This window comes from Marmota flaviventris, chromosome 15 (assembly GCF_047511675.1).
Source record: "Marmota flaviventris isolate mMarFla1 chromosome 15, mMarFla1.hap1, whole genome shotgun sequence".
In the NCBI taxonomy this organism is placed as follows: Eukaryota; Metazoa; Chordata; class Mammalia; order Rodentia; family Sciuridae; genus Marmota; species Marmota flaviventris.
Window position 1 is genome coordinate 52,058,556 of NC_092512.1, and position 19,788 is coordinate 52,078,343.

The window sequence follows — 19,788 nt, forward strand, 5'->3', positions numbered from 1 at the left end:
CTTGTCAAGGAAGCAGACATGGAAGTGATGATATACAATGGGAGTAAGTTGGTAGCAGAGGCTTGCAGAGAGGTCTCTGAGGACATGGTGGAGGGAGAGAGGACACTGTTTTGGAAAGCACGTCGCCTACACCTAAGCCTGTTAAATAGAATGAGGGAGAATTACAGGCAAAAGTATCAAATGCTGGAAAGAGGGAAAAAAAGACTCAGACTGAGAAATAACTGGTACAGCTGGACTTTGACGTTTATTGCATACGGCACGTCCTTAATAAATGGCTAGTTAATTGATTAACTAGCTGACTAATTATTCTGAAGAAAATAAGGCCATAGAAGTCAGTTCATGAAGGAGCATACAGGCCTACTCAAAGTATTTGGATTTTATTCTCTAAACTAGGAGTTGAAAATGCAATGCCCAAGGGATCTTGCAGTGAACTTGAATAAGTACAGGGAGCTATTTGTAAAACAATAATAATTGTGGGGACTATACCTCATTCAGATAGCAAAACAAGTTACTATCAGCACATAGATGTCTAATACATGATCTTGCCCCTTAGGTTGTACAGATAAATAAGTACTTATTATATAAAGTAATAATTTTCTCCATTCATGAATTAAGTACAGTAGTGTCATAGAGAACGGGTTTATTTAATACCATCTGAGAGAAACAGAAAGGTACTGCTGATGTGATTATATTTGAGATGGACTTTTGACATAAGGAGAAGCTCATGTTTATTTCTAGCAATTTCCTAATATCCCTTTTTTCTGAACAATCAGACTGTCTCTTAATGGTCCCACAACACCCCACCTCTGCTATGTTCTCTCTCTCAAGTCTTCAACTTTGCCTGATGTGCTCCACCTTCCTTCTTTACTTATCCAATTCCTACTGACCTTCAAAGGCCTAGTGCAGGCATTTTCTCATATATAAAATCCAGGAAGACTTCCCAGGTAGCAAACACCAACTGAAAATATACCAGAAGCTATATATTGGAAAGTTGAAAGACACATAGGACTTGACAGAGTATAAAAGTACTTAGGGAATGGTATCTTATTGTGTATGCTAAGAGGGTAACTAGTTTACTAACAAGGATTCACTGGCTCTATGACCTCAGGCAGATGCCCTATCCTCCGTTTTCCTCAGAATCCTTAGCTATAAAATGGAGTTTTATCCTTATGGTCATGATACTTCCTTTCAGTTCTGAGATTATGACTGTGATCTCCAGGAATAATTCTGATCACATTTTTTATGTACCCAGGATTTCCAAACATGCTGTCAAAACTTTCTTTATGTAATAAATATATGAGTCAAAGATCACTAATCAATGGGCAGTATTGAAGAGTGTCATTTCTGTGCTATTATAAATGCCATATATTCCTACCCTAGATTTTGGAAATATATAGGTCACAGGTTCATTGAGATAAATTCAGCTGTCATGTTATCATGTTACTACTTTGGTTACCTCCCTTAACTCTAAAAATAGATCATTAGTGGGTCTTTCTCTGTACTCTCACTTTCATGGCAGTGAGGAATTAGAGGGAAAGTGGAATACAGATACTAAATATTAAGATTAAAGAAACACTGCCTATAGAAAACAAAATGCATGAATTAGGGAATATATAAAGTGAAACCAAAATAATTAATGAAGTTATACCTACATAACTGTAGTTGTAATTGAGGAATTTTTAACTTATAAACACACATCAGATTATGAAACGCCATACTTTATTTTAAAACCTTAGACTACAAATTGTTGACAGCTATTTGCAAAAGCCAGAAAGGCATTTTGTAGATATCTACTATTCATTTTCAGTTTCCTCATTGTGTTTTAGTTGTATTTTTGGTTTCAGTCAGAAGAACCAACTCCGGCTACATTGAATCAAAAAGCTAATATATTGAAAGAACACTAGGTTATCTCATAGAGTCCAAGGAATGTAAAGCATGCAGAGAGATCAGATTAATTCCAGGGAATTTAGCAGTAGAACTCCATGTACCTTCTCATCACAAAATTTCCTTTATTCTGATTTTACTTCCTGTGCCTTCCAACCTCCCTCCTGAACCGCCCAAATTTTCATTCCTAGGAAACAGCACCTATTGGACACAACTTGGGTCAAATGTTCCACTTTGGCACAATGAACTATAATGAAAAATTTTTTTCCAAGAGTGACATATTATGAACATGGCAACCAGAGGCCCAGCCTTACAAAATAAATACCAATTCCTGAGAAGGGGAAATGTTTGGATCTAGGAAGTCACTTCATCTACTGCATATGATTTTTTTCCTGCTGTAATTTTTACCTCTTCCTTCCTGTAACCCCACTTCAGTTATCAAAAACTACATATCATTGTATAAAATGATATCTTGGGTGAGCTCAAAATGGCTTTCCAGGGATATATAATTTATGTAAAATTAAACAGTGAAGGAAGAAAAATAACATTTTGTTATTCCATAAGTCAAAATATAAGCAATTCAATTTGATTGTGGATACTATGTAGAAGTATCCATAAGCTTAACTAAAAAATTTCAAATATAGGGAGTAGCTATCAAATATGGTCTGTGATAATGCAGGAACTTTCACTTTGACCAACCACAGGATATTCTTCATTAATTACTACAGCTACTTAGTTATTTCTTGAAAGTAAAATGTAGACATTTGTCAATAACAGATATTCTAGAAGATAAAGCATGCAGTATGATAGTCTGTTATGCTTCACTCAATAATCTGTGAAGAAAGTTCTTCTTGATGGGTGAAGTGGCCCATGCCAGTAATCCTAGCAGTTCCAGGGGCTGAAGCAGGAGGATCACAATTTTGAGTCCAGCCTTAGCAACTTAGCAAGGCCTTAAGCCTGTCTTAAGATAAAAAATAAAAATGGCTAGGGATGTAGTTTGGTGATTAAGTCCTTTTGGGTGCAATCCCCAGTACTAAAAAAATAAAAAGTTCTTCTTGGACAATTTCAATGATCTTTTCCAGATCTTTATACTACTTTTAACTGTGGTATCTGTATGCTCTTACTTCCCAAAAGTTTAATTTTCCTTGGCTTCCTACATACTGAACTATACCTCATTACAGGAATTTTTTTGCTACCACCTGCAGCCCCATTCATAACTGAGAAAAATATTACAAGGTTTTTTCCTTCCTTTGTTTTTCTCTTACCTTACTAACTTAAGTAAGTGAAGGATATAATTGCCATCTGAGGTCAAGACTGCCAAGTGTATCCTGAAAACTAAAAAAACTTAGTACCCTGTTTCTATAGAATTCTATTTTTATGTTTCTTCATACTGAAAGTAAAATATCTCTCAAACCAAAACCATCATTATGCTATAGGTTATCTTTCTACATTCATTTTGAAGTTACCACTATCAATTTTTCCCACTCTTGGTACTGCTCCAAAGACCGAGAAATCATGGAATAATCTTTAAATCCAATTGCACATCTCTAGTGATGAACAGTCCTGTACAGCCGTCTGAATCTTGCGATTTAATTATCAAAGAATGGCTTTCCTGATAACCTTAGTTTTCACATTAACAATTCTAGCAGGCCTAATATATTGTATCATTTGTGATAAACTGTTCCCAGATGGGGGAAAAACATGTTGAAGAATTTAGGGGTTTCTACCATCAAGGATTTCTGAATTAAGTAGGACAGATATATAAAATTTCAGTGTTCTATCTTTCCACTCTTCAAATCAATTGTCATCCCTTAAAGCTCTGCTAATTCTGGAAACAATCAATAACCTATTAGAACTAGCCCAAGCTGGTGAGGACTACATGTCCCATGATGCAAAGCAGGAGTGCGGTCCTAGCTCCTGATGGGTCTTGAAATCTAATCACCTGCGGGGCAAACTAGGTATCGCAGCTCCTTTTCTCAGAAGTTCACTTCGGAAAAATAAAGATAGGGTTGAGAGTGTAGATGTCCTGTCACAAGATTAGATTTAACCCATCTACTAATGAACCAGCAGCAGACAGCTCCACCCGCGCCTCCGGGGGCGGTGCCTGTGGTGACGTCACTTCCGGGATCGGCGTCCCAGGCCAGTCCCTCCCTCCACCTCTCCTGGGTCCTGGGCCCAGTGGCCCGGCCGAGGCTGGAGCGGCTAGGAGCCACTACTATCAGGGCGGACGGTCACGTGAGGCAGCTCAGTGCTGTGGGAGGAGGCGAGAAGCTGAAGTTAGGAATAGTCCAGTTTAACCGTCACCGGGAAGCACGCTCGAGCAAGATCACCGAGTGCGCTGAGGTAGGGAGTGGGCGGCGGGCGCTGTCCTGGTCTCTCTTGCGAGTGACACCTGCACCCTGGATGACTGGCGGGTGGCGCCCGAGGGTGGAGAGACGCCTTAGAGCCCCCTTCCCCCGCACTCCAACCCCTTATTGGTCAGTACAACCCCGACTCCTCGGCGTCCCTGGGAGGCTCTGGTCGCGCGCGCACCAGGCGGCAGAGGCGGGAGGGTCTGGGGTCGCCAGGTACCTCCTAGAGCTGCAAGTCTTACTACCCACGGAGCCAAAAGCCCTAAGACCCGCGCAGACCCGATGCTAGGGTAGATCGACCCCAGGTTCTTCCCTCCGCCCACTCCTCTCACATACCAAGTTGCCCCGACCACCTCACCTGCCCGAGGTGAGACTGAGATGAACCTTCTAGGGAGTATCTCCAAGCAAGAACAAAAGTGAAGACGCTCTTAATGAGCACAAGAAGTCTTCCTAACGCTTGGGCAGTTCTCAGTTCTTTGGACGTCAGTGATTGTGTTGATATCTTTCTTTGCCCCAGCCTGGCGGCCTCAGGTAGCTCCCGCAAAAGGCAGGGCGATCCCACAGGCCTTGAGAAGGTTGAGATATCACACTTATTTACTTCTTTTGGGGTAGGTCATCAAGCGGAACCAGGGACCTGTGAATCAGCAGCTCAAGTTTCGAAATTCTTATAGTAGGGATGGTTGCCCAGAGCCACGTGCTGAGTTAAAAAAAAAATCTTGTTTCAGCATCTTTACAAGTCCAGGGGACTCTTCCTACCTTTTTCACTAGTGGATTTGCTTAGATGAAGTTGGGCAGGCAGATCCATTGTTATGCATAGTCATTTTGTTGGTCTATAGTTATTAAATTTCTTATATGAGTTTGTTATTTAATAATGATAAAGCACTAAGTAGTGTTAGGATATTATTCTGATAAAAGAAATACTGGTTCTTTGGATGAGATACATTACAGAGTATGAGTTTTAAAGATTTGTTAAGTACTCTAATTTTCTTACAAAGCAAAATTATAGGTGACCTGAAAAAAATGTGAAACAAACTTTAATCTTGTTGAATATAAGTTTAATATTCTTTGGGTTTTATTTAATTTATTTGATCGAGTTTATTCTTAAAATACATTCTATCATGGGTTTTATAAAATGTTATTTTTAAGAGTTGTAGTTACCACACAGCATCTAAGCTTCTGACTCAATATTATTACTTTGTAAGTTCTTAGAATTTCACTAATTAAATCAAAAGGTAATGTGTCTAAACATCCCCCTTCTTTCCTTTTTTCCTATACTATATAAAGTACTTAAAGTATTATTAGGATGAAAAGCCTACAATACAGCTTCAGGAAGGTCTTTACTGTTCTTTCTCCTTTAATTCTTATTGGGGTGGGGGGTGCTGGGGATCAAGTCAGAGCAAAATGAACATTACAGAAATACTTCACCAGAAAATAAATAAGAAAAACGGATGAAATGTAGCATGAGGGTTAAGAAAGGGGATATGGAGTGGTTTTGCTCTCTTTACCTTGAGAACAAGAGCCCTTAGAGAATTGAGATCAAAGGAAATATTTTGAGGTGTGCTTTCAATTCAGTTAAAATGAAAGTGTCACAAAATTGAAAAGAACATTTTGCTTTCTTTGGGATTATGCTCCAGGACTAAACTATCAATATGTCTTTCTCATTTTTTAGATAGTGAATTCCTAAGAAGAAAATAATGGATTGCATATTAGTTGTTCTCTGAGTATTTGGACTCAACAGTGTACAAGTTTATTGCAAAGGCCAAAAGAGGATGGCAACTCCTTATGTCCCAGTTCCTATGCCCATAGGAACCTCTGCTTCCAGTTTTACAGCCAACAGAAATCAAAGGAGTTCTTCATTTGGCAGTATCTCAACAAGCTCAAACTCTTCCAGAGGCCAATTAGAAGATTCAAATATGGGTAATTGTAAACAGACAAGTGTGCCTGATCATATAGATAGTACTTCATCTGTCTGTAACAGTCCTCTCGTTAGGACTAAATTTACAGGTACAGATTCATCCATTGAGTATTCTACTAGACCAAGAGAAATTGAAGAACAAAGTCGTGAAACAGTGAATTGGGAAGATAGACCATCTACACCTACTATACTGGGTTATGAGGTAATGGAAGAAAGAGCCAAATTTACTGTAAGTATTGATCTCTACTACACACCAGTAGAAAGTTAAAAATTTGTTAATCTGTGTATTTAAACTACTGTTAATTAGTCTAAACCTATACTTATAATTTCTTGAATATAAAATTTTTATGATTTTTATACCACTAAGTTTTGTCATGTTATAGTAAACTTTTGTTTTACTCTAATGAATTTTCACAAACCTGACACACCTGTGTAACTGGCATATCAATCAAGAAATAGAACATTATTAGCATCTGAAAAGCCTTTCATGGTCTCTGTTAGTAACCATAGGCCCAACACTTTTCTGGTAGCCTAGATTAACTTTGCCTGTTTTTGAACTTTACGTAAATGGAATTGTTGAGTATGTACCCTGTTGGGTCTGGTCTCTTCAGCATTATGTTTGTGGTTTTGTCCTTGATCTTGCAACAAATGTTGGTAGCTCCTTTTTATTACACATAGTGTTCCTTTATGTGAATATGCCACAATTTTTTTTTTTTTTTTAGGTTCTTTCAAACACTTCCAATGTAAATAGTTTAGTACTTGTCACTTGATAAGAGCATACATTTTTGTTTAACATCTATCTAGGACTAAAATTGCTTGTTCATTTGCCCAACTTTAGAAGATATTAATGGACAGTGTTGTAGAGTAGTTGTACATATCTGTATTAAAAGCAGTGTATCTGATTTCTAATTGTTCTACACCTTTCCACATGTGCTTTTCCCATCTTTTTTTTTTTTTTAACCTATTCTGGTTTGTGTAGAATAAGACATTGTAGTTTGAATGTTTTTAATGACTAATTTAAAGATTGTTAATATTCAAATGGCCAAGAAAATTTTTATTTTGTTCCTTTTTCTTTGGGGAAGTCTTCTCCATTTTTATAACTGAAAGATCTTAATTTGAGTCTAATTTATTAATATTTTCTTTTATGGCTAGCACTTTTTGAAACTTTACCTACTGCAAAGTTATAATTATATTGTTCCATGTATTTTTCTGTAAGCTATTTTTACTGGGCCTTTAACATTTAGATTTGCAAACTGTCTGGAATTGATTTTTGTCTGGTCATTTTTGGTTTTTTCTATATGGAATCAATTAATCAGGCTTATGTTAAAAAGACCACTCTTGCTCTCTGCCTCTACAGTTTTGCTTGCATCATAAATCATGTGATCATAAATGTACGGGTTGGCTTCCGTGTTCTGTTTTCCTATATTTACTAATTCCACAATACTAATTAGTGATTCTTTATAATAGTTCTTGATACTTAATAGTTTTAAGTACTCTAGTTTTATTATTATCATCATTATGGATCACCTTGGACATTCTTGGCTCTTTGCATTGAGATTTTGTTAAGTCTATAAATAAACCTGGGGGATAACAGACAACTTTACAATAGGGAGTCCTCAAATCTATGAACATAATCCATTGACTTTCATTTCTTCTAATAACGTTTTGTAGATTCAGTGCAGAAGTGTTTCTTCTTTTGGTTAGATTTATTTCTGGTAATGTTTGATGCCCTTGTAAGAGATATTTTTTTTATTTGTTCATTACTGATTTGTATATTTTGACCTTTTTATGTACATGTATTTGGACCTGTGTATGTTTATGTATATCCATCAACCTTGCTAAACTCACTTATGAGGTCAAAATTTGTTTCTTTGGATTTTCTTGCAGTAAAATTTTATGTAAATTTATGCCAGGATAAGAGGGCATCTAGGAAAATGTATTGACATTATTTACAAAGAGAGAGCTTTAGAACTATAAAACCGGTGATATGATGGGGAATCTGCCTGGAACTATCTCTTTTGGAAGGCAGTTTTAGAAATTATAATAAACTGATGGCTCATTTCTTTACATTGTCTTCCCTTCCTTATGAAACAATGAGCATTCATTGAGGTAATGCTGTGGAGTAAATGTTTGTGTCCCCCAAAAATTTGTATGTTGAAAACCTAACCTCTAAGATGACAGCAGTAAGAAGCAGGGCCTTTGTGAAGTGATTAGATCATGGGGGCAGAGCCCTCATGAATAGGATTAGTCCCCTTACAAAAGAGAGAGCTGCCTTGTGTGTCCTCTGAAGATACAACTATAAGACACCATCTCTGAATCAGAGAGTAGGTGATAGCTTCTGGAAGTTGGACTTCCTAGTCTCTATGAGAGATAATTTATGTTATTCATAAGCCATCCAGTTTTGATGTGTTGTTAATAGCAGCCCAAACAAACTAAACAGGTGACATGTGAAAATGCAAATTTGCAATCTTATTTAAAGCAGTGATATATAAAGACTTTTTTATAATATAGAGGAAGACAGATTAGTCATGTTCATTCATTCACTAACTCACCATTGTTTGATTACCTGTTATGTGCCAGATACTGTTCCTGGTAAGCGTGGTATAGCAACATGAATGAATAATTAAAAAGTAAATAAAAAGACTGCTGGTATGTCACTTGGCGATAAGTAATGAGAAACAGAAGAGGAATGACAAGGAATTTCCCTGAAGCTGGGGTTTGGATTTAAATAGGGTTGTCACTCTTGGCCTCATAGAAAAGATGTTACTACTAACAGGGAGTGAGAAATGAGACTATCTGGCGAAAGAGCTTTCCATACAGATGAGAGGTCTACAGAGACCCTTATGGCTGACAGCAGAGTAAACAACAGAGGAGAGATAAAGGAAGTGAGATAACTGGGAAAGGCAGGGGAGTGTGACAAGGATTAGTTACATTGAATAGGCTGTTGTAAGGACTTTGGATTTCACTGTACATAAAATGAAGGTGTTTTGAAAAGGTGTTTTTTTGAGGAGATAGGGTTATGTGTTTATTTATGTGTTTATTTTTTGGTTTTGTGATGCTAGGGACTGAACCTAGCATGCTGTGCTCTACCACTGAGCCACATCCCCAGTTTTTTGTGTGTAAATATGTAAATTGTGTTTAGGGGAGAAGTCTGGGTTGCAGATACCAAGCTTGGGAGCCTTAGATTTACAAAATAATTTTTTCCAAGAACTTTTTTTTTTTTTTTAATTGGGGGTTGAACCCAGGAGTGCTTACAACTGAGCTACATCCCTAGTCCTTTTAATTATGTTTGCTTTGCTTATTTTGAGAGAGGGTCTTGCTAAATTGCTGAGGCTGGCCTGGAATTTGCTGTCCTCCTGCTTCAGCCTCCCAAATTGCTGGGATTATAGGCGGGCACATGACTACAACTGTACCTTTGAAGTGATCTTTTAATGAAGACAGTATAGGACTGACTATTGAGATCTGACAATATGTAGAGTATCAATAGTGTTTCCAGGGATGTTTAAAAACAAAGTAATTAGGATGAGTGATGATTATGATTAGAAAAAAGGCCCTAAGGGCTTCTTTTTTTGGTAATGTTTTTTGCTCTTGGTACTAGTTACATGGGTATGTTCACTTATGAAAATACATCAAATTGCATTCTTAAGGTTTATGTACTTTTATATATATATTTTGTAATTTACTATGTGCTTCTGTATGTTATAATTCACTTAAAAGTCCAAACAAGGACTACATAAAAGATAGTACAAAGTTGTATACGCTGTTTTGAATAGCATAGTGGTAACTACTTTTAGAACGCAAAGTTTGAGTACATAAAGTTTTCACTGAAAGCATTACTTAAACAAGTAGAGAAAGGTAGAAAGAATGCTTTCTAGAAAAGAAAACACAAAGGTCTATGTCTTTCTTAGAGAATAGCAGTATTCAGGAGTCAGAGTAAGGAATAGCGTAGTTGAGGGACAGGGCAGTAGTTTCTAAAATAGGAAAATAAAGTCGTGGATTTGTAGACATGAAGTTGATTTTTATCATTCATTAGTTATTCATACTAACTGAATTGGGACTGGGGATATGGCTCGGTGATATAGTGCTTGCCTAGGGTATTTGGAAGGCCCTAGTACTGCAAAGGGGAAAAAATCAAATTAATTTATCTTTTTTTTGTCTTAATGAGTGAAAATAATGTTTCTTTTGTATCTCCATTGTGACTATCTTAGGTCAGGACTTTTTGCAGACTTTAAAAGGGTATCTATTTAGGGATTTTTATTTTCTACTCTTATATTTTAGAAAGACAATTACTTCAAAGCAAAAGATATATCCTTAACTCTTGCTGCTTTTTCCATTTAAAATCTGAAAATACAGTCTGTATGGGAGGGGAGGAAATCAAATAGTAAAAACAGTCTGCAGTCCTTAAATAAGGACTTATCTCTAGAGGAGAACTGGCTAGTCGATGTATGATGTGAACCACACTTGTGACTCACATTTGTAATTTTAGATTTTCTAGTAACTGAGTTAAACACTAAAAAGAAACAGGTAAAATTATTTTAATAAGATATTTTATGCAACTTAATATGTCCCAAAATATTATCACCTCAATGTGTAATCAATATAAAAGAATTTCAATAAAGATGTTTACATCTTTTTTCCCACTAAGTCTTTGAAATCAGGTAAGTATTTGCACTCAGAGTACATGCCAGTTTGGACTAGTCACATTCAAATACTGAGTAGACACATGTGACTAAAGCATAACTCTAGAGAATTATTGCATAACAGATTTCAATAAAAGAATTACTCTTATTAAGAGTTCACTCATTCAACAAATACCTAGTACTTATTTGTTACCTTAATATAGCCTATAGCACCAAAATCTACTAGATGTTTCTCTGTGATTTTCTTACATACTTCCTTATAATAAATTATAAAATTATACTTTTTAAAAAAATAGAATCTATATTTTTCTTGTTATATTCTTTTAAAAAATATGTTGCCTTGATTTAATTATGTTTTTCTATGCAATATCCTAGATCATTGTGCATAATTGTTATTATGTGCAGTTTTGTAAACCGTTGATATGGGTTTTTTAATATTTCAACCTTATATTTCAGCCTTGAAAATTAAAGCATTATAAAACTTATTTGAATAATTAGCTATATAGATTATTGGGTTTAGAAATTAAATTAGTTCAGAACACTTCTTTTTAAGCATTATTGATTATTTATCAATTTTAGAATGCGTATGTTGGCATAAAACATTTTAGAGGCTGGTGAGTTCATTGTTATTACTGTGCACAGAGGAAGCCTTTGTCTCAAGTTTATCATTTTGATTTTCTTAAGGAAAAACTTTGGCTTTGGTGTCTCCATTGATGATTTTTATGTATTTTTGACTATCTAAATGGTTTCTCATATTTTTTGGGTAATAATTGTTACAGTTTGTTTTCTCAAGTTCAAGTTTTTAATATATTAGGTTTGAATACTTTTACTTTTTTTTAATCTAATTCTTTCTAACTTTCTGTAGGTGTATAAAATACTTGTAAAGAAAACCCCAGAAGAGAGTTGGGTAGTTTTCAGAAGATACACTGACTTCTCTAGGCTTAATGACAAAGTAAGTACTTTAATAAATCCCAACTTGCCTTTTCAATGGAGTTATATGTTCCTTGTACATCTATTATATTTTTATGTTTTTTCCTTGTTAATTATGTGATTCAAGTAAATCTTTACTAATTCATAAGAAAATTGTTTCATTTTACTATAATAGCCTTAACTTCTATCTATAATATATAAAAGTATTTATGTAATCATGTAAGTTTGACAAAGATCTATATAATAAGATCAGAACTTATAAAATCATTACTATAAGAATAAAAAAATATTTTAACATATTGCATTAGTGCTATTCCTGTCTCCTGTTATTATAAACCTTGTTACTTAAAAATCACACTCATTTATTATTTAGTAATTTAGGTGGGTTCAGCTTGATTTGCTTTTTAGTTTTAAGCAAACTCAAAATCAAGCTTTTGACTGGGCTAGGCTCTTATCTAGAGTATCTAGGGAAGACTCAGCTTCCAGGTTTATTGAACTTGTGGGCAGAATTTAGTTTCTTGAAGATATTGGATTAAAGTCCCTGTTTCCTTGCTGGCTGACAGCCAGAGGTAATTCTTACCTCATAGAGACTAATTTCCATTCCTTGTGTGTCTTCAAAGCCAGCAACAGTAACACAAGTCCTTATGATTTGAATCTCTCCAACTTTCTCTTCTGCCACAAGCCAGAGAAGACACTGTAAAAGTCTCAAGTTATGAAATTAGACTCAACCAGATAATCTGCCTGTCTTAAGGTCAACTGATTAGTAACCTTAATTACAGCTGCAAAACACCTTTAGCTCTATAACATAACAAAATCACAAGAGCAATACCAGAGGCAAAGGTCATAAAGCCATCTAGAATTCTGCCTACTACACATATGAAACAGGATAATAATGAATCTTGATATATTAAGAACCCTTAAAAATAAAAAGTGGGCCCAAAAGAAAAAAATATTAAAATGATATGAACAAGGTAATTCACAGAAGAAATATGAGTGACCAATAAATTCTGAAAAATTTACAACTACTTCAAGAAAAGAAAAATACAAAACTATTTCCCCTGTCAAATTGAAAGACGTTTAAATGATATCATTCAGCATTGGAAATGCAAATCTTCCTAGAGGACTCCATTAACTTTTGCATAATTTTGATGCAGTAATCATTTCTAGGAATCCTATGTAACCAGTCATGAATATGGGAAAGGCTTAGTTCTAAGTATACTTAGCATATGGTTTATGATGATTTTGTTTGTGTTCTATTTGTTTTTGATTCCTAAATTTCTCACAGTGAGGAATTAAGTAAATTGAAATTAGAATGTAATAAAGAGCAGAGCTATCCACAAAGCTTGAAGGAAAACCAGATGGGGTAGGTGGTGGGGTAATTGACATTTTGGAAGCCAAGAAAAAAATCATTTTTTTTTTACAAGAAGCAAGTGATTTATGATGCTTTTAAGAGGCTAAATAAGATAACCTTAGAACATCTGGAAATCATTCCCCAATTTTGACTGGTGTGTAGTAGAGGAAGCTCTATTGGTCTTATTCTCTCTCATTTTCCATCCTCTCTTTACCCTTTTCATGAACTACTCAAAACTTCAAAAGTTAGTATATTCTTATAATGTTTTGTGCTGGGAATGTCGATTTATATGAGTTAGCAACTGCCTGCTAGAAAGTTTCTGCTGCTGTGAAAACCTCAGTTTAAATGAAAAAGTAAAATATAGAATGCTAAACTATTTTATCCTTTATTAAGTGTGCTTAGGATGCCCTTTTTTAGTACAGATTCAACATCTCTACTCTGAAAATCCAAATTGCAAAATGCTCCAAAAATTCTAAACTTTTACTGATATGACACTACAAGCAAAAAAATTCCACATCTGACTTCATGTGGCAGGTCATAATCAAAGTGCAAAGTGCACTAAAAATATTATATAAAATTATCTTTAGGCTATATTTATATAAGATATAAATACATATTTATATATGTATGTGAGACATAAATGAATTTCATATTTATACATGGGTCCATCCCCAAGATATCTCATTGTATATATGCAAGTATTCCAAAATATGAAAAAGTCTGAAGTCTGAACCACTTTTGGTCACAAACATTTTGATGTTTAACCTATGTGACAGAATATTTAAAGTTTATTTCTAATGTATTTCTACCATTTATCTGAATTTTCTTATTCCTGAGCTTCATATATTACGCGAATGAATTAAGATTCTATAATTCTGTGCTTCTTTAATAACTAAATAAAAAGAAGATAAAAGCAGTTCATCAGTTATCAGATACTTAAATGGAATTCTTAGGGTTCTTACAAAATTGTCATTTTGTCACTCAAACTAATTTCAAACATTTTCAGCTCAGAGCTATTTAATCCTTTATAACATTATTTTTCTTTTCAGGACTCAACTATTATTTAGTGTTTACTTCTCTTTCTCTCTCTAGATTGACCTGTTTTGCTCAAAGGCTTGTCTTAGGGAAGCTGAGATTTAGGTAACTTAACCCATTAATAAATGTCTGTATCAGTCTTAGTAGCAACCCTTATCCTCTGAGGATACATTTCAGGACTCCAGCAGATGCCTGATACTACAGATAGTACCAAACCCTATAAATATTGTTTTTCCTATTATAGTCATAGCTATGATAAAGTTTTATAAATAAAGCATGGTAAAAACTTAATGAAAACTAATATAAAATAGCACAATTATGATTGTATACTATAATAAAGTTACATGCATATGATCTCTTTCTCTCAAAATATCTTACTGTATTATACTTACTCTTCTGATGATTATGTAAGATGATATTATGCTGACATGAGATGAAAATAAAGTGAAGTAAATGAGATAGACATGGTTAGGTAGCATTAATCCACGATATGAGAGTTTCTTAAAAGTATTGTAATACCACAACAGTTGATACCATGAGGACTAACAAATGACTTAACAGGCAGGCAAGTGGCATATAAAGGATGGATACATTGGACAAAGAGTAGATTTGCACCTCGCTGGAGCAGGATTGTGCAAGATTTCATCATGCTACTCAGAATAGCACATAATGTATATAATCTCATCTTGACTTTTCTCTCTTAAAATTTATAAATTTATATTCATGGAATTTCCCACTTAATATTTTTGGATCACAGTTGACTGGGGAATTGAAACCACAAAAAGGAAAACTGTAGATAGAGGAGGATTATTATAGATACCAGAAAGACCTCTATCCATCACCTACTTTCATTGGCAGGATTCAAAAATGCCAGTCTTTTATAAGATCAATCATGAAATTTTTATGAAACGAGTAGCTTGAGCTCAGCATTGTCCTAGAAATATTAGATAACATAGAAACTGTATAAATATGCTCCTGACTTTAAGGAGCCTACATTTCTCATTTATAGTTGTGAAGAAAAAATAGCTAATTGAAGTTATGAAAATTTTTGAGCATAATTCAAATAACACTGGTTAGAAAGAAAAATTTCCTATAGAAAATTGAGAGGGCTTTTTTTTCCCCTTTCTGTTTATTTATTTATTTTTTAATTTCTTGAGTTATAGTCTTGCTTAGCTTCTCTGCTAAGTAAGTCAGAAGGCAAATTCCCAAACAAGTTCTAATGTGTATCTTTACCTGAATTGAGGTGACCAGGCAGAGTTATAGAGTAGGCTGGTGATTAATTGGTTACAGACATATAGCCATGAGAAGTGGGTGTTTTAGAACTCGGTATTTTTTTACTTACAAATCACAGCAGCATGTCAAAGCTGAACACTTCTGTATGTAGAATGAGTATTTTCAGCCCAGTCCACAGAGCAAAGTGAGGGAAGGAGCAAAATCATCATCAGTTCATTGTTAAAATGAACCAAGTTTATATAGACTATCAGGGCCAGACTTGGATATTACCCACATGTAACTTCACATACTTGTATAAATGTAAAATGTTATTTTACATTTTTACTTAACGTTTTATCCTGTGTGGACTTTTTCCCTTTTATAGTTGTAATATTTAGCTTTAAATATAAAAATGTGAATGTTTATAGATTTATTTCATCCATTTATTGAACATATAGTATTGACTACTTTTTTTATAGCAGGCATGATGGTGGACATTGAGGATGCAGCTATATTAATTACAGTGTAGTAATGGTTCTGAATCTTTATGACACTTTGGACTCCCTGGGAAAGCTTTTTAAAATCATGGTGCCCAGGTCACACTCCAGCTGTCAGAAGCAGAATACAATCATTCATACTTTTTTAAAACTCCTTGAAAGATTCCAGTGTGGAGGCAACATTTACTAAGAGAATTCCAAATTAAATAAGTATTATTTACATGTGATAGATACCATTAAAAAACATATTAATGACTTGACAATGTGTGGCAGAATGTCTTTCCAAAAAATGGCCACAACAATGTCCTCAGTTCATATGCTCTTCCAGAATCTTGCCAAGGCCTGTTAAGAAATATAATCTACTTCCCCCTTCATTTAACCTGAATGAAACAATAGAAGACAGCAGAAATTATGCTCTATGAGTTTAAAGGTTGGATCATATGAAGTATATAATTTCATCTTGACTTTCTCTCTTGGGATGCTCCCCTTTGAAGCCTAACCTCCATGCCGTGAAAAAGTCCAGGCCATCCAAAGAGGCCATTGCTAGGCTTATGGCTGATAGCCCTAGCTAAGGTTTCAACAACCAGTATCATACATGTGTATGACAATTCCAGCTTCCAGCTTTTAAATCTCCCAAGTGTGGCCCCAATTCATTGTAGAACAGAGATAAATCATCCTCACTGTACCTTGTATGAATGAATTACAGGCACACTGACTCCATGAGTTTAATAAATAATTTTTTTAACCACTAAGTTTTGAGATTATGTGCCACCACAGTTAAAGTAACTTGAACAGAGTATATAAAAGTAGATAACCTGATTGTGTAAATCTTCCCTAAGGAAGTAAATTTTAAGCTAAATATGTAGAAAAATAGACAATAAACCAAAATATAAAAGTTAAAGCTATAAACTTTTAAGAAGAAAATCTTTGCAGCCTTGGAATGAGCAAAAATTTCCCATGATCTAAAAGCATAAGCCATAAAGAAAAAATGGGGGAGAGTCAGGTTGTATGTGGGTATGGTTGGTTGGTTGGTTGGTTGGTTTGTTTGTTTGTTTGTTTGTTTTTGTGGTAGGGATGCAACCCAGGACCTGAAACATGCTAGGTAAGCACTCTACCACTGAGCTACATCCCCAACCCTAAAAGGAAAAATGGACAAATTAGATAACATTAAAATGTAAAACATCAGCTCTGGTAAGACTGTCAAAATGAAAAATCAGGCCACAGTCTGAGGGAAAATATTTGTAGTACAAATACTTGTATGTGGATTATATATAAAGAACTCCTGGCACTTACTAAAAAGACAACCCAAGATTTTAAAAGGGGAATGAGCTAGAAAGATTTTAATAGATAATCACCAGGAAGATATATGCATATAAATAAGAAAATGAGAAGATATTCCACATTGCTATCAATAAAGAGGGGCAAATAAAGAAATGTAATAAAGAAATACCACATTGAAATACTGCACACCCACTGGAATGGCTGATATTAAACAGATGGACAGTGCCAGCTTCAAGCAAGAATGTGGAGCAACTGAAACACATTTGTACACAGGACTGGTAGAAATCAAGAAGAGAAATAAGGCACAAAAAACTTAGCTGGATTTCATTATTTTAAGCTTTCTTCATGAATAATTTCATATAATGAACAAAATGTACTTTCTAGAATTAATATAATTCAACTAAACATTGTATTTTCTCTTTCTCTTTCAGCTAAAAGAGATGTTTCCAGGCTTTCGATTAGCACTTCCACCAAAACGCTGGTTTAAAGATAACTATAATGTCGACTTTTTAGAAGATAGACAATTAGGATTACAAGCATTTCTTCAAAATTTAGTAGCTCACAAGGACATTGCTAACTGGTATGTAACAAATTAAAATAAGAAATTATGAAAGCATTTCAACAACTGATTTAAACTAAAGAATAAAAATAGGACCATACTTAGTTAAGCACATAATATAGAGAAGGAATATAATTACTTGTCTTCTAAAATAAAGTTCTACATGGGATTTTCTTTCAATTAAGGATTTTATTTGGCATTTCATTTTTATTAAAGCTTTTGCAAAGTCAGTGAGGTAAAAAATTTAGTTCACTATATACTCATACCAAGCTACCCAACTATCAACTTGATTTTAATATTTAGCATTTTTATGATCATTAAATTAAATTATATTAGTCAATTCTGAATATATTTGTAAGAAAATTTCTTACTGCTTTAATATCAGCTAGGTCGCTCATTTGGGGACTTCAGATAAATTAGAATTAAATTTTAGAAAAATGTAGAGAATATTTATAATAGCGTATCTTATATGTCTGTGACTCTCTAGCAGTTTTTCTCAGAAAGATGAAACTCTTTTTCTACCGTTTTCTCAGTTTGTCTTTATGTATATTGCCTTGTGTTGTACATAAGACACAAACCCTGTACATAAGAAGCTTGCTTTTCAATGTGAGCTGCCTAAGCTTAATGGCTCTTTTTCCTTTTAATAATAAATTACAAGCCAGACCCCCTTCTCTCTGCTCCAGATGTATATGTGCAGCAATCTCTGTGACATCTTCCTCAGATTTCTCAAAATTTACCTCAAACCTAAAATAAACTTAAAAGCAGTCTCCAGACTGTTTTCACCCAATTTTCAGCATCGCCTACCAGATCTGCAGGATCTACTTATATCCCTTCCTTTATGTTTTAGGTCCCACTCAAACATGTCTGCTTTTCTCCATTGATGCCATTAACACCCAATCCAAGCAGGTATTTTTGCCTTAATTACTCTAGAAATCTTCCCACTGGTCTTCCTCACCCCCTTTCAGAAATCTTTTATAATATAGTTATAAAACACTTCTGGTCCCTACCTACCTGTCTGTCTTTCCAACTTCAAATGTTACTATTCCTCCCCATTCCTCATTCTCTTTCTCTGTGCCATATTAATCATCTTTTTCTTTCTCCAAAATCACCTTGCTCCTTTGTCCTTCAAATTTGCTATTCCCTAGAAAGTCAATATTTCACACTACTATCCTACCTACCCCTGGCCTAAGTAACTTTAATACATCCTTCAGATTTCACCACAACCTTTATGACTTAAGGTAACTGGCCTTCCTGACTGACCTCTTGCCCATCACTACCAAAGACTAGGTCATTTTCTCTCTTTTTTTCACTGCCTATTCCAGCCCTTCTTCACTAGCTTGGGAGTCACCTCCTTGAGACACTGATTGTATGTAATGAGTTAATTAATTTCTCTTACGCTCCTGGGATGTTACTAGCTATGTGACAGTCTTAAAAATTGAGAAAATAATAACTTAAGTAGGATTTAATTCTCTCATGGAATACCAGTTGAAAGGCTGGTTGGTATATGACTCTCAAATACTTTAGTTTGTAGTTACATCTGTGATTATTTGGTTGTGTTTATCTTACCAGATTGTAAGATACATAGCACCAGGTCATGTGACTATTTTATTCTCCAGTGTCTCACTTAGCACAGGGCTAACACGCCAGTTCTCAATAAGTAGTTTTCCAATGAGAGAACTGTTGATATTCACTATTGTACTACTTATTAGAAAAAAAAATTGAAGCAAGTATGGCATACTTGGCAGTTGTGTGTGTGATCTAGGTGGTGAGAACTAAGTAATACCTATTTTTTTTATATATTTTGTAAATATTCTCAAAATAAAAAAAAATATTTTTAATGCAGGCACATAATACAGTAATAAAAGTTAACAAGCATTAAAATCATAGAGAATGTCTTTGAAGAAGAAATACTTTATACTGTACCATAAAAGAAAACTTTTACAAAGAAGTCAGTGCATCCTATCCCTTTTCTCCTTTATTCAATAAACCTTTATATCTTTGTGCTGAAAATACTTATTCTATGAATGACTGTACTCTATTTTTACTAATCAAATTTTAAATGATATGAACCACATTAAGTAACTCATTTATTGATTGCTTCATTTTTTAAGTAGCAAAAATGTATCTTTCTTA

The 19,788-nt window shown here is 34.5% G+C and overlaps 1 protein-coding gene across 1 annotated transcript in view; it reads left to right on the forward strand.

Annotated features, from left to right (window-relative positions):
- Nucleotides 1–4,047: 4,047 nt before the first annotated feature.
- The window catches only part of Snx16 (sorting nexin 16), a 29,738-nt gene continuing 13,997 nt past the window's right edge, over nucleotides 4,048–19,788 (forward strand). The window contains exons 1-4 of the mRNA XM_027947818.2: nucleotides 4,048–4,227; nucleotides 5,905–6,379; nucleotides 11,656–11,742; nucleotides 17,528–17,676. Coding sequence (XP_027803619.1) covers nucleotides 6,005–6,379; nucleotides 11,656–11,742; nucleotides 17,528–17,676 — 611 coding nt within the window. The 5' untranslated portion in view covers nucleotides 4,048–4,227; nucleotides 5,905–6,004. The remainder of the gene's footprint in view (nucleotides 4,228–5,904; nucleotides 6,380–11,655; nucleotides 11,743–17,527; nucleotides 17,677–19,788) is intronic.